This window comes from Pogona vitticeps, chromosome 1 (assembly GCF_051106095.1).
Source record: "Pogona vitticeps strain Pit_001003342236 chromosome 1, PviZW2.1, whole genome shotgun sequence".
Lineage (NCBI taxonomy): Eukaryota > Metazoa > Chordata > Lepidosauria > Squamata > Agamidae > Pogona > Pogona vitticeps.
This window is the reverse complement of record NC_135783.1, coordinates 16,861,054-16,882,368: the sequence shown is the minus strand read 5'-3', so window position 1 is coordinate 16,882,368 and position 21,315 is coordinate 16,861,054. Positions and strand designations below refer to the sequence as shown.

General features: G+C 42.0%; 1 protein-coding gene and 1 long non-coding RNA gene across 2 annotated transcripts in view; one reads left to right on the top strand and one right to left on the bottom strand.

Moving 5' to 3' along the window:
- LOC140703947 (uncharacterized) overlaps window positions 1-2,466 on the bottom strand; it is a 37,847-nt gene extending 35,381 nt beyond the window's left edge. The window contains exon 1 of the long non-coding RNA XR_012083122.2: window positions 2,330-2,466. This is a non-coding gene — a long non-coding RNA (uncharacterized LOC140703947). The remainder of the gene's footprint in view (window positions 1-2,329) is intronic.
- Window positions 2,467-2,529: 63 nt separating this feature from the next.
- On the top strand, window positions 2,530-21,107 carry EPCAM (epithelial cell adhesion molecule). Its single transcript, XM_020794739.3, has 9 exons — window positions 2,530-2,855; window positions 8,531-8,638; window positions 8,783-9,026; window positions 10,410-10,475; window positions 11,330-11,390; window positions 12,371-12,472; window positions 12,605-12,799; window positions 13,896-13,937; window positions 20,624-21,107. Exons 1-9 carry the CDS (start codon window positions 2,783-2,785, stop codon window positions 20,663-20,665), a joined length of 933 nt encoding a protein of 310 aa, XP_020650398.1. The 5' UTR covers window positions 2,530-2,782; the 3' UTR covers window positions 20,666-21,107.
- The last annotated feature ends 208 nt before the right edge of the window (window positions 21,108-21,315 follow it).

Genomic DNA, 21,315 nt, shown 5'->3' with positions numbered 1-21,315 from the left:
AATGTATTCCATATTACAGTATTTCATTAAACTGCATAAAGTCAGATACTCAATGTTTTGTCTGAATGAAATGCCAACATTTGTTGTTACATGCTGTCAAGTTGGAACCGACATATAGTGACCTTAGCAGGATTTTCAAGGTGAGATATTTAAGGAGTGGTTTTACAAGTTTCACTCCTCCCAATGAGTTTCCATGGCTAAGAGGGGATTCTCCAGCATCCTAATCCATCACTCTATCCACTACACTACACTGGGAACCATCAATGCCAACAGATAGCAACTGAGACAAGGGTCCTGATTATCACAGAAAGAAATGATGATTTCTTCTTGACGGTGAATACAACAGGAAAAGCTTAAACCTAAGTATTCGTGAAGGCTTTTACGGCTGGGATCTAATGGTTGTTCAAGAACTGACTGTTCACTTGCATTCTGAAGAGGCCGGCCACAGAGACTGGCGAAATGTTAGGAAGAACAACCTTCAGAACACGGCCAAAGAGCCCGAAAACCCCACAACAACTTAAACCTAAAACTGCAAAAAGCCCTAACCCCTTAATATAACCATAATCTTAAGGATAAGAATTTAAGAGGCAATTAACCATCTTCATTTTATTATTATTATTATTATTATTATTATTATTATTATTATTATTATTATTATTATTATTATTATTATTATTATTATTATTATTATTATTATTCATTCATTCATTCATTCATTCATTCATTCATTTATTTGGCAGTTCCATCTCTATTCCGCCTTTCCTCCGTGGACTGAAGGTAGTATACACTGATCAGCCACAGCATTAAAAGCACTGACAGGTGAAATGAATAACATTGATTATATCATTACAGTGGCAGCTGTCAAGAGAGGGTGATATATTAGAATGCAAGTGAACAGTCAGTTCTTGAACTTCGTGTTTTGGAAGCAGAATATATGGGCAAGAGAAAAGATCTGAGTGACTTTGACAAAGGCAAAATGGACGACTGGTTCAGGGCATCTCCAAAATGACAAGTCTTGTGGGGTGTTCGCAATACGCAGTGATTAGTACCTATAAAAAGTGGAGCAAGAAAGGATAACTGGTGAACTGGCACCAGGGTTGTGGGTTCCCAAGTCTCTTTGATGCATGTGGGGAGCAAAGGCTAGATTGACTGACCCAGTCACACAGAAGAGCTACTACAGTTCAATTTGCTGAAAAAATGAATGCTAGCCATGATAGAAAGGTGTCAAAACACACAGTGCATTGCAGTTTGCTGCATATGGGACTGCATAGCTGCAAACAGTCAGAGTGTCAATGATGACCCCTATCCACCACCGAAAGTGCCTATAATGGGGTCATGAGCGTCAGAACTGGACCAAGGAGCAATGGAAGAAGGTTGCCTGGTCTGACAAATCACATTTTCTTTTGGATCAGGTGGGTGGCCGGTCCATGCATGTCATTTACCTGGGGAAGAGATGGCAGCAAGGATGCACTATTGGGAAGAAGGGAGGCTGGCAGAGTTAGTGTTATGCTGTGAGTAATGTTCTGCTGGAAAACCTTGGGTCTTGGCATTCATCTGGATCTTACTTTGACATGTACCACCTAACTAGAGATTGTTGCAGACCACATATGATATTAGGCAGGTGTTTTTAATGCTGTGGTTGATCAGTGTGTGTTTGTGTGTATTTATATAAATATCCGTCTTCTTTTTCCTGCTTTATCATTACAACAATCTTGTAAGGTAGTCAGGCCAAGAAAAAGTAATTGACCCAGTTTTATGGACCGGCAGGACAATAACATGGTCTTCTCAAGTTAAACACCTTAACCACTATAAAATACAGTAATTTCAGACTGCTCTCTTCATTCTTTTATGATAGTACAGTGCTGCATATTGCAGTCACTTCATATTATGGAAGCTCACCTGTTCGTTTTAATGAATCGGGCCTCAAATCTTGTCCCTAAATCCTGCCCCCCTAGTACCACTGGTAATTTAAAAACTGATTTTATAATTTTTATATTGTGAATATGAATCTCCCTAGGATCCATTGACTAAGAGGTAGCATGGGTTTGTCTGACAACGTCTACTTTCCTATTCCAGCAGACCTCGGGCAGGTTTTATTCTTGTTTACTAACTGGTTTCTTATTCCCCCCCCCCATGTTCCCTATTTATACATACTGCATGGCTTACATACCAAGAGGCCCTTACTCGACTTTTTAAACGCCCAACAAGGAGAATATAAATTATTTTATTTATAGGACAACTCAATCAGCAGACGAAACATTGACGAGAGCGGAGACTGGGATTCAAGCGCCTTACCACGATTACCTCAGGATGCGCCCTTGGACTTTACCTCAACGCCCGCCTCTCCCTTCCGAGGGTTTCGCCCGGAAATGGCTATATATGGGCAACCTGGAGGCGCAGGTAAGTCTCGGTCGCCACCGTCGCGGCTCAGTCCCGCCTCGCCGGCCGCTCCCGGTTTCGCTCGCCCAGCCCTGCCAGGTATAAGCGCTGGGCGGCCGAGAGGCGCGCCATTTGTTCTCCGCCTGAGGAGGAGGAAGCCGGAGCCGGAGCCTGGGCAGGTGCGGAGGGAGAGGGCCGAAGGGGGGGCGGTGTAATCCGAGAAGGAGGGCGCGGCCACCTGCGAGAGGGTGGTTTACCTGCGGAACCGGTTGAGCCGCTGTGCAGAAGAGGAGGAGGAAAGGGCGCCGCGGAGACGTGAGGAAGAGAGATACCTCGACGGAGCGCCTCTTCGTTTTCGCTAACCCACCTGCCTTTGCTTACCTGCTGCTTCCACTCTCCCGCCATGGAGCTACCCCGTGGGGCTGCCTTGCTGCTGACGGCGCTGGTGGTGCTCGCCGCTCTAGTGTACTCCCAAGGTACGTAGGCCTGAGGGGGGAAGACTTTTTTTTGTTCCCGCCCTTTCTTCTTCTCTCTCTCTTCCCCCCCTCCCCAGCCTCTTTTCCGTGTGTGTCGCCTTTGAGGGGCTTCGGGGCCTCGAGAGCCCACTTCGAAGGGAGGCCCGACGGTGGCCCTTCGCCACAAAATGGCGCCGCCCTCGGGGCTGGAAGGCGCTCGGGCTGAGGAAGGGTATGGACGGGGTTGCATTTCACACGGGCCGAGGTGTTCTGCCCCAAGTTTAGGGCTGGTTTGCCTTCAAAGTCCGGGGCAGGGTCGGGGAAATGTTGGTGGAAGTCTTGGCTCGTCGAGGTTCCTGTTCGCGTGAGGCCTGGTAGAGGCGACGCCCTGAAGAGCCGAGCGAGTCCCCCTCGAGGTGTGTGGGGAGAGGCAAACAAACCAACACCCATCCGTGGAAGCCATTGCCTTTCCTCCTCGTCCTCACGATTTCCTCCAGCATTTCGCCACCCAGGACTAAAAACCTTTAGCCCTCAAATAAACTTTTTCAGCTTCTCCTCAACATTTAAAATTAGGACTTGTACAAAGCTAAGGTGCCAACGGCTTGTTTCAGTCCTGGCCGCAGGTGGACAAAGAGGGAACACCTGCTTGTCCTAGGCCCTACGTGCAATTTGGGTGTGTTCAGACATTATATGCCAAGATTTATGATTTTTTTTCAAGTGGCTGAGAACCTAGGACTAAGAGCAATATGGGCTGGCAAAATCTTTTTTTTTTTGACCGCTAACATACTATACAGGATTGATCACAAGAACCTTTATCATAGGAGTCCTGCAAAGCAAAATGAAATCTGATAAGATCAGCGATTCAAGGGCTGTCTTTATCCCTTACTGTATGGTGTTCACTCAGGAGACAACTGGAATCTATTATGTATATTGTAAATAAAGAAACAAGGTAGCTGGATAACGTCTTGTGAGTTCAGTTCCCCACTGTGTCTCTTAGGAAAAGAGGTACCCTAAGTAGGTACTGTACTGTAGTCTTAGGGAGGAAGGAAAACTGTTTGATTCAGTGTTTCTTTCACTACCACCTTATGTCAGATAAGCTAAAGAGAAGAAGAGACCTTTTATCCTGGGCTGCTGGTGGGACCAAAACCTACTGTGGTGTAGAGCAGGGATCCCCAACCTTTTTCACCCTGCAGACCGGCTGGGGAAGGGGGGCACCCCCTGCGCTCATGCACATGCACAAACGGGCTGGGGAAGGGGGCACCCCCTGCGCTCATGCACATGCACAAACAGTGGGACGGCGGGGCGGTGCTCACACGGACGTGCTGGAGCGCACATATGTGTGAATCAGCTGTGCTGGGTGGGTGGTGGGGCGGGAGGTCTGTCTCTGCGGCCCAGTCCGGCTCAGGCCACGGAGCGGGGGTTGGGGACCTCTGGTCTAGAAACAAAGAGTTTGGACATCCTCTTTTCTCTCTTCCCCAGCAAGCGAGAGCTGGGGAATAGAGAATACCTTTAGTCAAAAGGCTAAACTTTTCCTTTGCTGAAGGTTTTCCAGTTAAGCTGAGGTTGCCCATCTATGTGATAAAAAGCATGCCACTGAAGAAGATTATTCGCCATTGATTTTTTCTGTCTTCAGAAAAATCAGGCTTGTCCCAGAGGCCTCTCACTTTGAAAAAAGAAGCTTGCTTCATAGGCTCTCTTAAATGCCTCCAGGGTTTGATCCCATTTCCTGGTGGGCGGGTGACTCAGTAATGCTGTGGAGAGATGCGCTCAGCTATTTCCTTGCAGCCATAGTGGTAGGTGTACCTGACAGCAGCTTGGATCTGTGCTTGATGAACAGTGTATCTGTTGTGAAAATGGCCAGGGACTTAACCTGTGTGCTGCAATTCTTGGTGAAATAGGAGTGCTTCTGAGTGAATTTCATGTGCCTTTTACCAGAATTGGCTCTTATTAATTTTTAAATCAAAGTATGAAAAATGAAAACCATGCTTGCTGTGGCCTCAGTTTTCCTTCCTTAAGAAAGCTGTTTTTTTTTAAACTGTGTATTTTTGATATTACAGTGTGCTAGGTTGATAGATTAACATATGTTTGACTAAAACTGCTAATTGGCTAAGATCGTCATCATCAAGTGGCAGCTCTGATTGATGCATTTTGATTTATGTTTCCAGTTAGTGTTTTCTTCCATTCAGTACATAATTTTTCTCAAACTTTTGAGAGGAAACCATGATGTGAAGTGGTAGCTGTAGTAAGTCTACTTGTTTGTCTGGTTTTTGTCTGTTGTGGACAGACATAATCTAAAAAGAGGAACTGCCATTCTTTCACAAATAAACGCTGCTTAAAAGATATGCCTAAAACCTGAAATTGAGTGAAGATAGCCTGATTATTTGAGTTGTTTTCCTTCTGTACTTGTACTGTGGCGAAAAAAGGTTTCTTGGATTTCAGAAGACTCTTTACACTAATGTTCACATGAACTCAATATGCAGAGGAGATCTTAGCAAGGAGGTGGCAATTGTTCCCATAACTCTGAAGTCCCCTTCTATTTGGGGCCTCATCAACTAGTGGGGCCACTGATTAGGCCTCATCTTGAACACTGGACACCATGCTTTAAGAAGGATGCCAATAAAATGGAACAAATTTAGAGAAGGGCAGATGATCAAGGAACTGGAAGTCAAATCCTATAAGGAAAGACTGAAAGAACTGGACAGGTTTAGCCTTGAGAAAAGAAAATTGAGGGGAAATATGATAAAACTCTTCAAATACTTGAAAGATAGTCATACAAAGGAGGGACAGCTGTTCTCCATCATCCCAGAGTGCAAGACACATAATAATGGGCTCAGATTACAGAAAGCCAGATTTCAGATGAATATCAGGAAAACTTCCTAACAAAGCAGTACAACCGTGGAACCAGTTATCTTTGGAGGTGATGAGCGCTTAAATGTTTGAGGCATTCAAGAGAAAATTGGACAACTAACTTTCAAATGTACTTTGATTTTGATTCTTGTATTGAGAAGGGAGTTTGATTCAATGGCCTTATAGGCCCCTTCTAACACAATTACTCAATGATTCTATGAAGTTAATAGTGCAGGAGAAAGTGTTGCAAGGGTTTGTACATGCTTGATGTGTAAATTGCATGACGTTCCAAGATAACAACCATCTTTGCTTGTTAGAAGATAGACAAACATAAGAGATGCCCCCTCTGCTATGAAACATATGTTTTGATTTTTAAGTCTTTTTCTAAAGGAGGATGATTAGCCCCAACCCCTGTAAAATATTCTAGGTGTGTCATTAAAGGCTGGGATGTTAAGACTACTCCACCATCATATTTCATGAGGTACTGTATATAATCCAAGGATGTGTCGTAGTACTTCTAGGGCCAAAAGCCTGAATGCCCAGGTTTCAGCAGTGGCCAGGAGTACATATGCATTTAAAACTAGTGGGCCAACTGCACCTAATCCTGGAAGGGTGTGATTGGCCATGTTGACACATACCTTGGTTACATCCGGCTGGATTACTGTAATGCAATCTGTGTGGGTTTGCCTTTGGAAAGTGCTCAAAAACATCAACAGGTGCAAAACACTACAACCAGATTGTTAATTGGGACTGGTTATAGGGATCACATAACCTTCCTGTTACAGCAGCTCCAATGGCTGCCGATCCAGTTCCAGTAACAATTTAATGTGTTAGTTTTAACCTATAATTAAATACTATGTTTTAATGGTGTAAGCTGCCTTGGGTCCTTTTTATGGATAAACATATATAAATAAATAAGTAAATAAGAGTATGAGAGATTATGAGGTCACAGTGATCCAGATAAGGGAGCAGTGCTTTCAGGAATGGTCTGTTTGCAATATGTGATGAATTGAAGTTCTACTGTGTAACCAGGCAAAAACAGAAACATATAAATAGAGATGTGTTGTCAAACAAAGGCTGTGAGAGTATTTCACAGTAGATTTCTTTAACATGGCTTTAATACAAAAAACCAGTAGAGCATCTCCAGACACTGAGGTGGCTTAATATGAGTAATGGTTAGGATTGCTAGTTGTCCATATCTTCTCATGAAGAATATAAGTACAGTACAAGTGTGCCTTGGTAATCTCAGTTCCAAATACTGTAGATATGACCGGTATTAAGGGGGATCAGTTGCTATAATTCAAGATTAAGTATGCAACTGAGGTACCATCCTAAAGTGTGGACTGATCATGTCTGCCTGCATAAAATGATTTTCAGATTATTCCCTGGGTGCATAACTGAAAGTGATGCATTAATATAAAAATGTTATGTCATTCATAATTGCAAAAATGTAATTATTAAAGGAGAAACCCTCTTTTAGCTGCAGCTCAAAGATGTGAACATTTTGGTAATATAATTATAATAATCATAAACCAGGTGCATTTCAAATTGTGATTTAAATAACTGTAAATCAGTGCTTTGACTATCTAATTGTTTGATTCTCTCCCCAAAATACATTGCTATTTGCTGCTATATATTTCACAATTTCATTGCCCAGATGTACTCCATGTCAAGTTATCCTCTAAGTCAGTGGTCCCCAACCTTTTTAGACCCTTGGACCGGCTGGGGAAGACGGGACACCCCCCTGCGCTCATGCGCATGCACGAAGGCGCATGTGCGCATGCACGAAGAGTGGCGCTCAGACAGGCAGGGACTTGTGCACATGCGCAAATGGTGGCATGTGTGCGGGTGTGCATGCTTGTGTGCATGCACAAATGGTGGCGCTCGTGTGTGCGTTCTCGCACGCAGGCCCAAACAGGCTGTGGGGGGGAGTGTGTGGGGGGGTGGGGGGAGGTCTTTCTCCACAGTCTGGTTGGGCTCAGGCCATGGACCAGCGGTTGGGGACCTCTGCTCTAAGTGACACTTCTAGCATACAGTAAGTGTATTTTTAGAGTGAAAATTAAGAGTTGGTGTTGTTTACAGAGCTGCACACAGACTGTAGCTAGAGTTGCCATTCTAATGAGATTAGTATCTCTCAAGGAAGATATTGAAAACAATCTTGGAGATTTTAGTAGAATGTCTAATAATTTTCAACATATCAGGTCAAGACGAAAAAAAGTCCAGGATTAAGTTCAATCATAGTTGGTAAAGAGGATGATCAAGTCTACTATTTCTTATCTTAATATATTGCTTTTAAATAAGCAAAACCAGTTTGAGAAGCACTAGTTTTTCTAATAGCATCTACTAAATTTAATAGGTACCATGTATAGTAAAGAGTGACAGACTAGAACTCTGGAGACCAGGATTTAAATCCCCACTTGTCAGTGGAAATTCACTCGGGAAGTGGAACTGGTAAAACCACTTCTTAAATCTCTCAGTCACTTTGAAATCCCTATTAAGGTAGCTATAAATTAATTTTGACTTAACAACACATAACGAACTAGACTATCAAGGGAGAAAGAAAGATTAATTTAAATAATCTATATAGGAGCCTATGGAAGCCATAAAATTGGTTCTAAAATTGGTACGGGACCTTAAACATTAAAAGGGGTTGAAATCATACAGGACATTTTTAATGATACAAAGTATTTCAGCAGTACACATTAAAGAACCGATTTAAATAAACCAGATACTGTATTTAAAGTTCTTTAGAATTGTTAATTGATTCATAAGGGAATTGTTTCTGATTTCTTGGATGAATTGAAAACTTTTTTAGAATTGATCCTGACTGATGGGCTTGAATGTTACAGATACTTGTACTTGTGACAAGAATAGATGGATAATGGATTGTGTTCCATATGGCAACACTTGTCAATGCAAATCTTACGGATCAGATGCCACAGTGAACTGTTCAACATGTAAGTACAAAATCATAAGAATGCCTCAATAGATTGCTTCAGGTTTTAAATATTAGGTGGAAATGTTTTGCTGCTTTGTAACAAAAATTAGCTTGACATAGAAATAATGTAGTAACTTTGAAGATGATTCTTTCTTATTTTTAGTGACATCAAAATGCGTGCTGATGAAAGCTGAGATGACTAGAAGGAGTGGTAGAAGCTGGAAAAAACCAGAAACTGCATATGTAGATAACGATGGCATTTATAACCCAGAATGTGATAGGGATGGTAATTTCAAAGCTAAACAGTGCAATGGGACAAGCACTTGCTGGTGTGTGAACAGTGCTGGAGTACGAAGAACTGAAAAGGGTGATGAAAACCTTATGTGCAGTGAAGTAGTAAGAACAAGGTAAGTAATATGAAACTTCATGTCTTTTCAAATAGCATTTTTCTGTGCACTGTTTTACTAAATGAAGCAGGAAAAGAGTAAGACCAACTATGAGATAAAATACTCAATAAAGGAAGCTTTTGTCATATCTCACTGGGAAGCTCTCTTCATGATCTCCCTTGCAAGCCAAACTAAAGGCAGATCTACAGGGTAAATCACAGAAACCTATATTTTGTTTAGAGCTGACAAATCTTTCCTAGTTTGTCATAGCTGACACTCTATAAATTTTTTTAGCAGATGTTACAATTTTTGTGTATATTTGTATGTTTTTATTTATGTATCTGGAAGCTTCCTACAGTGGTCGCATGACCAGATGGGCGGGGTATAAATAAAATAAATAAATAAATAAATAAATATCCCAGTGAAGGGTTAATACCATAATGAATCAGACAATCAGTGTGTTTTCTTTGTTGCAATAGTTCCAGCAACTTTAAACTTGTATTTTTCCAATGTTTATTTATCTCCAATGCTTCTAAATTCCATAAGCATAATATGAAATCCAAAAGTATTAAAAACATGGAACTTTCAGAAGTCACAGGTGTGTTGCTTTGAAATAAATTTTTATAGCCGTGAACAACAAATTAACAAAGCTGTTGGTACAATTGCTTAAATACATGAAAGTAGAACTCGAGCTATGAGTATATGCTTAATTACAAAATTAAGTTCAAAAGCACAAAAAAATACTAAAAGGAAAGTTTTACATTGTAAAATACAGGAGCATATCACCCAAAAGAGCAGAGAATACATCTAGAATATATCACTTTAAAAACTAAAACATTATAAACTTCAAAAGTTGTAAATGCCATCTTATAAATGCATGAAGAAATATCAAAGTTCACATAAGGAGAATATATAAAATAAAAAGCATTATTTAGCTCTAAGCATAGCAAGACACATATAAAATCAATACATAATATTTTCGAAAGTTATGCAGTATTGTCAGAATTTATTATTTTCATATGTCTTGTGTAAGGATCAGAAAGCAAAATGGAATAGGAGATTGCCAAAAACTGCTTTCTTTCAATGACCTGGATGGTACTGTAGCCAATTCATTGTTTTTAGAACACTTGTGGTAAATAATATCTAATATTTTACTCTTAAGAAATTTATCCATCAGGAATGGTCAGACGAGATGGATAATGAAACAGCAAAATGGCTTCAATGAAAACATCAACTACATAAGATGTATCAACATAACAAATCTCTCTCTGCACACACACACGTCTATATAATCTATATGCATGTGTGTAGTGTGTGTGGTGAGAGTACTATTTTAAAGCTTGGAATAATGAAAAAATTGTTAGACTGTTTTTAAGACTAATATTTTGTGACTTTGTTTTTCAGCTGGATTATTCTGCAAATGAAACATGCTGAAAGAGATGCTCCTTTTAATAAAGTCAACTTGGAAAGGTATAACATCCTTATGATTGATTGTATAAGTTTTGCAGTCTCATTTCCAAGATAGACTGATGAAATGGGCTGCAGTCCTCTAAAAGTTTATGCAAATTGAAATTGATTAGTGTTTTCTATACTACAAGACTCTTTTCATGCTTTATGGAAACTTGTGCAGTTTCAGTTAACATTCCTCAAATTTGGATGGGACAGCTGATTAAATTAGCTCAGGTCCTATCGCTGCTGCCAACTGTAGGAAAGTTTATAAATACAATTTCAGGTTTGGGAGCTTATGTCACAGAACCAATTGGTTTGATTATTTTTTTAGCAGTTCAGTAAAATATACAAAAGATGAGGGATGTGGTGCTGCTGCGAGATAAATTGCAGAAGCCTCTATGCTGCAAGCTCAGAAGACCAGCAGTCGTGTAAGATCAAATCCACGGAGGGAGCTCCCATCGCTTGTCCCAGCTCCTGCCAACCTAGCAGTTTGAAAGCATGCAAATGCGAGTAGATAAATAGGTACCACAACAGTGGGAAGATAACAGCATTCCATGTCTAGTTGTGCTGGTCACGTAACCATGGAAACTGTCTACAGACAAACGCTGGCTCTTTGGCTTGGAAACAGGGATGAGCACTGCCCCCTAGTCAGACACAACTGGACTAAATGTCAAGGGGAACTTTTACCTAAAATATACCACCCACTCTTACATTTATGGAACCAGTTAAAGTTATTTAAAAAGACATGTGTCCTTTAGTTTACATAAAGGTACAGAACATAGTGATTGAAGGTAACTTGTGTTTCAGTACTGAACCACTTGATAAAATGTTAACATAATTTTGTGTTTATCTTATTTATATCTTTTAATTTTCAGGGCAATCAAAAATGCATTCTTCAAGCGTTACAGTTTGAATGAGAACCACATATTTGTTACGGTATGATTAGCAATTCTTGTGGTTTCTGATGGCTGTTGTGTATTTTTATAGTCAATTTCATGATAATTACGGTACTCTTTTTTTAAAGATTGTTCTGAACACTGGCATTTAACTTTTTCAGGTGTGAAATCCAGAGAAGGAATATGGTTTAAATATTTAATGTTATGATATCAAGATCCACTTATTAAAAATACTGTAATTTATACCAGTTTAATTGAATACCAATTTAGCCTATGAAAAAATACAGCTGAAATAAAAACAGTCTAATGTAACAATTGAGCCCACAAAATGTCCAGCTAGATTTCAGGAAACTTAGCTTCAAATCCCGATTTGGCCCCGGGGACTGGCAATGGTAAATCACTCTTTGGACATATCACCTATCTTGGAAAGCCTGTTAAGGGTACCATAATTTGAAAGTCTCTTAACAACAGAAAACAACAATGAAATAATCAATTACTGAAAACCAGTTTAAAGAAAGTTCAGGGTACAACCATCTAAGTTTGCCAAGGAAGGCTATTCTAAATTTCTTGGACTATTACTTGTAGATTCTAATCAAACTTCCACATGTAATAGAATACCCCAAATAGAGTTCACTCTGGTGTTTTGACTTCATTTGCGAAATGAAAGTTTGGCACCTGAACTCAGCCACTAGTACAGTACCCAAAGCCAAGACCGAAAAGGCAAAGCCAAAGTCTAATAAAATTCTGTGTCTATGATGATTAGCACCTTGACCCTATTGGTATTTTGGGAACTGGGAACTGTATTCCAAAAGATAAGTTTTCCCATCTTTAATGTTATCAGATTGCTTTGATAGCTAAATTAATGTTTTATTGTATTTTAACAAAATTACTAAAATATATAAATTGTTGGTACCAAATTTTAAAGTATTCCAGGTAAACTCATTAAGTTTTCTAAAATCATAAAAAAGTAAACCAGAATTTAATGACATTATGTGATGTTAATTAATCTTGTTCTTCCAGTACGAAAACCCAGCCATTATTATTGATCTGAAACAAAATGCTACAGAGAAGTCTGATACAGATGTGGATATAGCTGATGTAGCGTACTACTTTGAAAAAGATGTAAGTATGCTAGTCTTTAGAACAAGTTGGAATGGAATGGCTCATTTAAATTCAGTGCTACATTTCAGTATTTTTTTTTAATTGGGCGTACATCTGTAGAAAAGTAATTGATTTGTGTTTTTGCTGTTTTAGGTCAAAGAGGACCCCCTGATTGTAAAAGACAAGCTTGACATTAATATTGGAAGTGAACCTCTTCAGCTTAGAGATCCTATAATCTACTATGTTGATGAGAAAGCACCAGAGTTCTCAATGAAACATTTGACTGCTGGAGTTATTGCTGTCATTGTGGTTGTAGTCCTGGCAATAGTTGCTGGTATTCTTGTACTGGTATGTTTTTCTCTGTTTACTTACATTATTAATTCAATTCTCCAAGTGAAGAATACCCAATTTCCAGGGCAAATGATATTTAAAATAAAATAAGTTGGCAACAGTAGTAACATCAAAACAGTACAAGAGAAATGTTCCAGTACATACAGTAAAACTAGGTATACAGGTGGGTTCTGCATGGATATTAGGGTCACTGCCAGGTGATCCTTTTCATAAAGCATAAGTATTGGACCTTCAGGCTAACTATAAGCTGAATTAAGTTAATGGAATGATACGTTCTGTGTCTGTTCAATCTTAAATGACTTGTTTACTCAGGCAGCTGTGTCAGTTTGTTGGTGGTCATATTTATGACCCAGTGTTTCAGAACTAGATATTGCTGTGATAGCAGTTGCATTGGAAGGTGGATGTCAAGGCCAGGTTTTTTACTTTGGCCCAAAATACGGCAAGAACATAGGATGCTTCTTTATCACATGATTTATTTAATAAGTTCAGTAGTTCAGAGCCTCGTGGCGCAGTGGTTAAAACGCTGTACTGCAGCTAAAACTGTGCTCACGACCTGGGGTTCAAATCCCAGGTAGCCAGCTCAAGGTTGACTCAGCCTTCCATCCTTCCGAGGTCGGTAAAATGAGTACCCAGCTTGCTGGGGGGGGCAATGTATAGCCTGTATAATTAAAAAATTGTAAACCACCCGGAGAGTGCTTGTAGCGCTGTATATAAGTCCAATAAATTAATAATAAATAAATAAATAGTGCTACACAAACAGGCAGCAGCTCTTGGTCTTTTCCTAGTCCTCCCTGGTGAGGCCAGGCTTAAATGTAGCATCTTCTGCACATGAAGGACATGCTTCTCTGCTGAACTACACACCATCCAGCAATGATCTGCCTTGTTATGACTCAAGGAATTAATGACTCAGTGCTCTTGTGCCTCTTTATTGTTGTCTGGCAAATGTGGAGCTGTTTGCAAGAGGGTTTACCACCAACCAATTTTAGTGAATGGCACAGAGTAGTCATTGTAGTGTATTGATGTCATTTGTGGAATCTCAAATTGTCTGAAGGTTTGAAAAGACCTAGTCTGATGTGTTGTTTTTTTACTGCAGATCTTTACCAGAAGAAAGAGAGGCAAATACGAAAAAGCTGAGGTAAGTATTCTTTTTTAATTGTCCCTTAAAGTAGCACTTAAATAAAGGTTTTATAAAGGCTTGTTAACAGTTAATAACAGAATTAAACAACTTGGATAGAATCATTAATGCTTCTCAAGATCTGCAGCATCCAGCGCTTACAGGCTACATAATGTGCTCTTGGAAGGTTCATGGGTAATGTTTGTAACAAATATGGCCAATGTGTTTGAGAGGAGTATCATGTTTTGACATCATAGCTGCTTACAGACTAACACATATCCTTCATTCCAAAAGTACTGCTTTGTTTTTGTTTGTTTTCTATGGATCCTAAGACCTGGACTACAAGGTAGTCTACAGAATAGCTTTTTCAACTGTAGAATTTTTTAAAAGGTTACAGCTATGAGTATGTAGTCTCTTCATGTGTCAATTAAGAGAAGAATGAAATGCTGAATAAAACTTACTTGTAACTTTGCAAGGGCTTTACAACTGTGGGCAGTCTCAAAACTGGATATACTGTTATAAAATAAATCATTGTGGAGAAAGGATTTTCTATCATAACAGGATTCCAGGCAGAGTTCTTCTGGAGTATCTGACAAAAATCTAGTTTCCTAACTATAACCTCAGTGTAAAGCAGAATGAACCTCTGCTGTAAATACAAGCAAACATGCTAGTAAATTTGACAGTCCAGATAAACTGGTGTCATGTTCTTAATTAAATGCATATGGCAAATTGCTAAATTGAGATAGGGCTTTCAGAGAAAAAGAATTGCTGTGTCACAGTGGGGTAGCCCCCCCCCCGGCAAACTATGTCAGAACTCATTCTTCTTCATGGTCTCTGAATGCACACTAATAGGCTTTATCTGTGCCTACGCAGAGGTTTCCGGAATCTTCTAGAGCTTAACACTATTCACTAGGACCGCCCCCCCCAGTACACTTGGTCTGCCCATTCTGGCAGATGCCTCAGTTCCTTTTTGCTGCCACTGAGCTTTCTTCTCTTCAATGAGGTCCGTTCGCTATTGCATTCAAAAGGAATTTGTGAGAGACTTTGTGCTTTTTTCTCCTCTTCACTGCCCCCCCTTCCCGTTTGCACTCTTCTTATCCCTTTTTCATAGTTTATGGCATCTTCTGTGCCTTTCAAAAGGTGCACTTCATGCCTCACTAAAATTCTTCTGATTGACGGTCACGACTCTTGTCTCTTCTGCCTCAGTGAAGCCCATCAGCCAGCTTCTTGCACTTTTTGCAAGAAGTTTACTAAACAGGCTTTTAAATTAAGACAGCAGCATCTTTGTTCTTGTGGGAACATTCTCTTCATCCTTCACTGAATATGGAATCCATACAGCCGCCACCACCTCCATTACTGTCTCCGGACGTTTCTGTGGCCTCCTCAGAAAAGTTCATATCCAAGGCTAAACTGCCTGCTAAAACTAAGGACCTACCCTTTGATGGGGTCAGCCTCTTCAATACCAAGACTAATGAAATTCTTGACAACCTGCAGAAAATGAGAAAAACTGCAAGATCTCTTAATACACAATTCTACTACAAACCACAACGCTATCAATGGTGTCGACCATATCCCTACCAACAATACAAACCATTTGTTGACAGAGATACTTACCTCAGTCTGCCTCATCCTTCCAGCCTTGCCAGAACAATCTGTGCCAACGTCCACGTCAGTCCTTTCGTAGACCTGACAAGAAACCAAAGCAAAAATTTTGACTCTTATCCAGGGCAGTTCTCTATTCTTCATTCCCCTCATACTTATTTGACTCACCAAGCACCTCATTTCACATTGTGGGTGACCATCACCAGAGACAAATGGGTACTCACCGTCATTGCCACAGGTTATGCCATAGAATTTGCCACCCTCCCACCATCAAGAACTGTTCTTACCGCACCGTCTCACATCCTGGAGCTGGAGGTCCAATCCCTCTTTTCAGGAGATGCTATATCACTGGTCTTTCCATCAGGCGACGACCGAATTTTTTTCTCAAGGTACTTCACAGTACAAAAAAGACGGAGGCCTTCGCTCTATCCTCGACCTGCGAGATCTCAATTATCACATTTTCCAGCACCGCTTCCGCATGGTAACCTTAGAACACATCCTATCACTCCTTCAGCAAGGTGACTGGTTCGCCGTAATAGACCTAACAGATGCTTATTTTCACATCAATATTTGTCATGATCACAGAAAATTTCACAGATTCTCACTAGGAAATACCATTTACAAATTCAAAGCCCTCCCATTCAGACTTTCTACCGCTCCTAGTGTTTTCACAAAGTGCATGGCTCCCGTGGCAGCCTATCTTAGCACATCAGGGATTTCCATCTTCCCTTACATAGACGGCTGGTTACTCATAGACCCCTCCCATCTTCAAGCTCTGCACAACATAGACTTTACTCTTTCCCTCCTAGAGAATCTGGGCCTAAAGGTCAATCGAACCAAATCTACACTCATTCTTTCACAATGGATGAACTACATCAGGGCAATTCTAAATTCTCGATCAGCGAGAGCCTTTCTTCCCCAAGAACGGGCTATGAAACTGTACAGTGTGATTCAGCAATTCCGTCCCCACGCTTTGGTCACCACACACCATGCCCAACTACTACTCGGACTCATGGCATCGACAACATCAGTGATTCAGTACACATACCTAAAAATGTGCTCTTTGCAGGTGTGGTATCTCTCCCTCTTCAACCGAATATCAGACTTTCCCACGATGTTACTGAGAGTAACTAGCAGCCCAGCTAGAATGGTGGAGCACACCACACAATCTCTTCATTGGCAGACCTTTCACATCACTTCAACTCACCATGCAAATAACCACGGATGCAAACCCAACAGGTTGGAGAGCTCATTGCAACGGTGTCCACATTCACGCCCTCAGGTCTCCCTCAGAAAAGCACCTGCATATAAACAACCTAGAACTGCTAGCCATTTTCAAGGCTCTTTGTGCCTTCGAACCACTCATCACTGGTACAGTGGTGCCTCGCATAGCGAGGTTAATCCGTTCCGGATTAACCTTCGCTATGTGAAAACTTCGTTAAACAGAAAGCAAAAAGCCATTGGAACGCATTAAACTTAGTTTAATGCGTTCCAATGGCTTCCGTACTCACCGTTCAGCGAAGTTCCTCCATACCGCCGCCATTTTCGCGCCCTCGGTAAGTGGGGCGCGAAACTGGCGGCCATTTTGGAACCGCCGATCAGCTGGGAGGCGGGCTCTTGCAAGGAGGGAGCCACCTCCCTCCTCTGCAAGAGCCTGCTGCCCAGCTGGGTAGAAACGCCGGTCGGCTCTTGCTAAGGAGGGAGGTGGAGGTCCTTGCTCTCCTTAGCAAGAGCCTTTCTACCCAGCTGGGAGGCGGGCTCTTGCAAGGAGGGAGCCACCTCCCTCCTCTGCAAGAGCCCGCTGCCCAGCTGGGTAGAAACGCCGGTCGGCTCTTGCTAAGGAGGGAGGTGGAGGTCCTTGCTCTCCTTAGCAAGAGCCTTTCTACCCAGCTGGGAGGCGGGCTCTTGCAAGGAGGGAGCCACCTCCCTCCTCTGCAAGAGCCCGCTGCCCAGCTGGGTAGAAACGCCGGTCGGCTCTTGCTAAGGAGAGCGGGGACCTCCACCTCCCTCTTTCGCAAGAGCCGGCCGGCGTTTCTACCCATCCTGGGCTTGGATCCGCCCCGTGCTCAGCTGAGCGCGGGGCGGATCCAAGCGGCGGCGGCGGCAGGGTTGGGGGGTTGTCCGGACCCCCCTACCCTGCCCCAGCCGCCGGGAGCCAACCCGCGCCGCCTATCCCAGTCATGCTAGCATGACTGGGATAGGCAGCGCGGGGCAGATCCAAGCGGCGAGCTGACCCGCGCCGCCCATCCCAGTCATGCTAGCGATTGCAAGCGGCGGCGGCGCCCACTGCCGACATTTTCCCCCAGCTGAGCGGCGGGAGCGGTCCTTCAGAGGCTCCCGCTGGTCAGATGGGGGAAAATGGTTGCCTATGGGGAAAAATCGCAAAGCGATTTTTCCCCATAGGCAACATCGTAATGCGATCGCAAAAGCGATCGCAAAATCCGCAACGGTATGCGGATTAATCGTTAAGCGAGGCACCACTGTACTGCCATTCAGATAACAACAGACAACACCACAGCTCTTTTCTATATCAACAAACAGGGTGGCACTCATTCTCTACTGCTATTCTACCTCACAGTGCAAATCTGAGAATGGTGTCTCAAACGCCATATATTCCTAATAGCAATCCATATCTCTACAAGCTAAAACCAACTGGCAGATGCCTTGATGAGACGCACCAACCAAGTGCACGAGTGATCCCTCAACATCATCTTCCATCAACTCTCTGATCTCTGGGGTCACCCTCAGATAGACATCTTCGCATTGACAGAAAATGCAAAATGTCCTCTTTATTATTCCAGAGCAGGAATCAGTCACAGCTCCCTAGGCAATGCTCTCATGACATTGTGGACACCAGGCCTAATTTATCTCTTCCCTCCTATTCCCCTTCTCCTTAGCATTATTGTCAAATTGCATCAGGAACAGGCCAATGTGATCCTCATCGCCCCATGGTGGCCCAGACAACCATGGTTCACCTTGCTCCGCTCAATCTCAACAGACTTCATCCGTCTCCCTCTCATACCTCATCTACTCAACCAGAACCAAGGTCGAACCTTTCACCCCGACCTTCACACTCTCCATCTTACAGCATGAAGGATTCGCCCACTGTACAGCCCACTATAGCTTCTCTCCTAGCAAGTGCCAGGAAACCTGCGGCCACTCAATTATATTCATATAAGTGGTCCACCTTTCTTAAGTTTGCAACTCAGTGTCATCTTCCTATGCCTATGACTCTCCCTGACGTCCTACAATTCCTGACTAATCTCTTTAACAGAAAACTTTCTCGTTCTACTCTCAAGGTCTATCTGCCATAGTAGCCCATCAACCATGAGACTCAGATGCTGCTGTGCTCTTTCGCCATCCCACCGTAAAGCAATTTCTTAGGGGAGTCTCCAACATGCAACCCACTAGACCCCACCTCCCTCTGCAGTGGTCCTTGCATACCATCCCCCAATGCCTTACACTACCACCATTTGAACCTATGGCCATGACTTCTGACCACCTTCTTACACTTAAGACCCTCTTCCTCGTTGCCATCACCTCTGCTCACAGAGCCTCAGAAATCGCTGCTCTTCACATTGACCCTCCCTTCCTTCAATTTCACCTGGATACAGTCACTCTTTACCCTGATGTGTCTTTCCTCCCTAAGGTGGGTTTAGATTTCCACCTTTGTCAACCCATTATCTTGACTACATTTTTGCCATCGCTTACCTCTGATCTAGAACACGCTCTCCACGTTCTGGATATTAGGAGAGCACTGGCTTTTTATGTCTCCAGATCTGCGTCTTTCCACAAATCCAAGAGACTGTTTGTTTCTACACACTTACCGCATAGATGTTCTCTTGTTTCCACCCAAACTAACTCTAAATGGATAGTGGCAACTATATGCCTTGCATATCAATTGGGAAACAAGCCTCTTCCTGCTGGAATTAAGACTCATTCTACATGGGGTATTTCTATCCCTGATATCTGCAGAGGTGCCACGTGGTCCATACCATCCACCTTTGCCTTGCATTACCATTTGGCTCTATGGGCAAAGTCAGACGCTACATTTGGACGAGCAGTTTTGTCAGCTGTTCTTCTGTGATGTCCCTCCTCTGGACAGGTAAACTTGCTAATCACCCATTAGTGTGCATTCACAGAGACCATGAAGAAGAAAGAGAGGTTACTTACTGTAACTTTGGTTCTTCGAGTGGTCATCTGTGAATTCACACTTCCTGCCCATCCTCCCCTCTGTCTGTCATGGCAAAATTTTTATACAGTGGCAGACTTTGTGGGAACTGAGGCACTTGCAGGATGGGTGGACCACGTGTAGTAGTCCTAGCGAACAGTGTTAAGCTCTAGAAGATTCCGGAAAACTCTGCGCAGGCACAGATAAAACCCATTAGTGTGAATTCACAGATGACCACTCGAAGAACCAGAGTTACAGTAAGTAAACTCTCTTTCACCCATGCACTTTTACAATTTGCAAATAATTCTCACGACTCATTAAGGTGCCTGGAATGCTTTTCAGAGGTCACACAAAAATGGCACAGAAACAATGTGGAGATAAGAGGGCTGGCCTGCCTCCTGCTGTTTTGAAAGTTCCCAGTCCCATAATTTGGCTTGGGAAGTTCCTGTGAAATTGTAGGACTGGAAGTTCTTTTTTCCCCCTGAAAGTCTCTTCCCTGCTGCTTAAGATACCAGATACTGCCTCAGATAAATACTTCTCAGCAGAAATGAGACATAGTGTAGCCTACAGGAGGAAAAAAAAACAGGCAAAAGACCATTCTTGGTTCTGGAAGCCTCTAAAGTGATTCTCCTTTGTCACAAGGTGCAACCACTGCCCTGGTGCCTTCTTTCAAGGGGAGTGGGGGAAGAGTTTTACAAAAACAAGGAATGGCGTTCCAGTCACTTTCATTTTGGGAGGCTGGTATGGTCCATGTGAGTCCAGGAAGTTGAATATTGGACACTATGGTTTGGACACCACTGGTTTACATGACGGATGAAGAACTATTATTCATGTTTCAGGGATGGGAGCTTACTTGGATTCTCTTAGTAGGATCAGATTATTATAACCGAATACATCAAGCAGCAGAGTAATAAAGCTTTTGTTTTGTCCCCAGATAAAGGAACTCAATGAAATACCTAGAGAACGGAATGCATAACTGCTGTAAGAAGGGAACCATGAACATGGTTAAACCACAAATCCTGATGGAAGAAGAACCATATAGATTCTTCATTTTTATACATCCCTATACTTTAGTAAGAGGATTGCTTTAAATATTGAGTTGAGACTGGCATGTATTGCATTTGGATGACTGTGAAGTGTTTTTTTTTTAATTTTTATTTTAAGGAACTAGTTTGGGCTGATCAGTGTCATTCCTCTGTCACAGTTAGTGTTTTAACATTAGGGATGCCTTACTGTTGGATATGTGCTTAGAGACTGTAATATAGACGTTTCGAATGTGTCCACAAAGTTGCTACATGTTTTCACAAGGAATGTGGCCTGTATTTTTTAATGTTTGTAAATATTTTTCTTCAAATTTGCTGCAATTTTTTTACGAGTAATGAATTTAATAAATTCTGAAATAAATCCTTATGCCAGTTTTTTTGTGGTATTAATGTGAGAAATCCTATAATTCCATGAGTTGCTTCCAAATTATTCATCCTCTCTCTCCTCAGATCAAGAAAAAGACTTGCATTATTTTACAGATCTCATTAATGTCAATAGAAAGGGTGGGGAAATTGGATAGGTCTAGAGGCAGAAATATTAACAACCTCAGATATACAGATGGTACCACTCTGATAGCAGAAA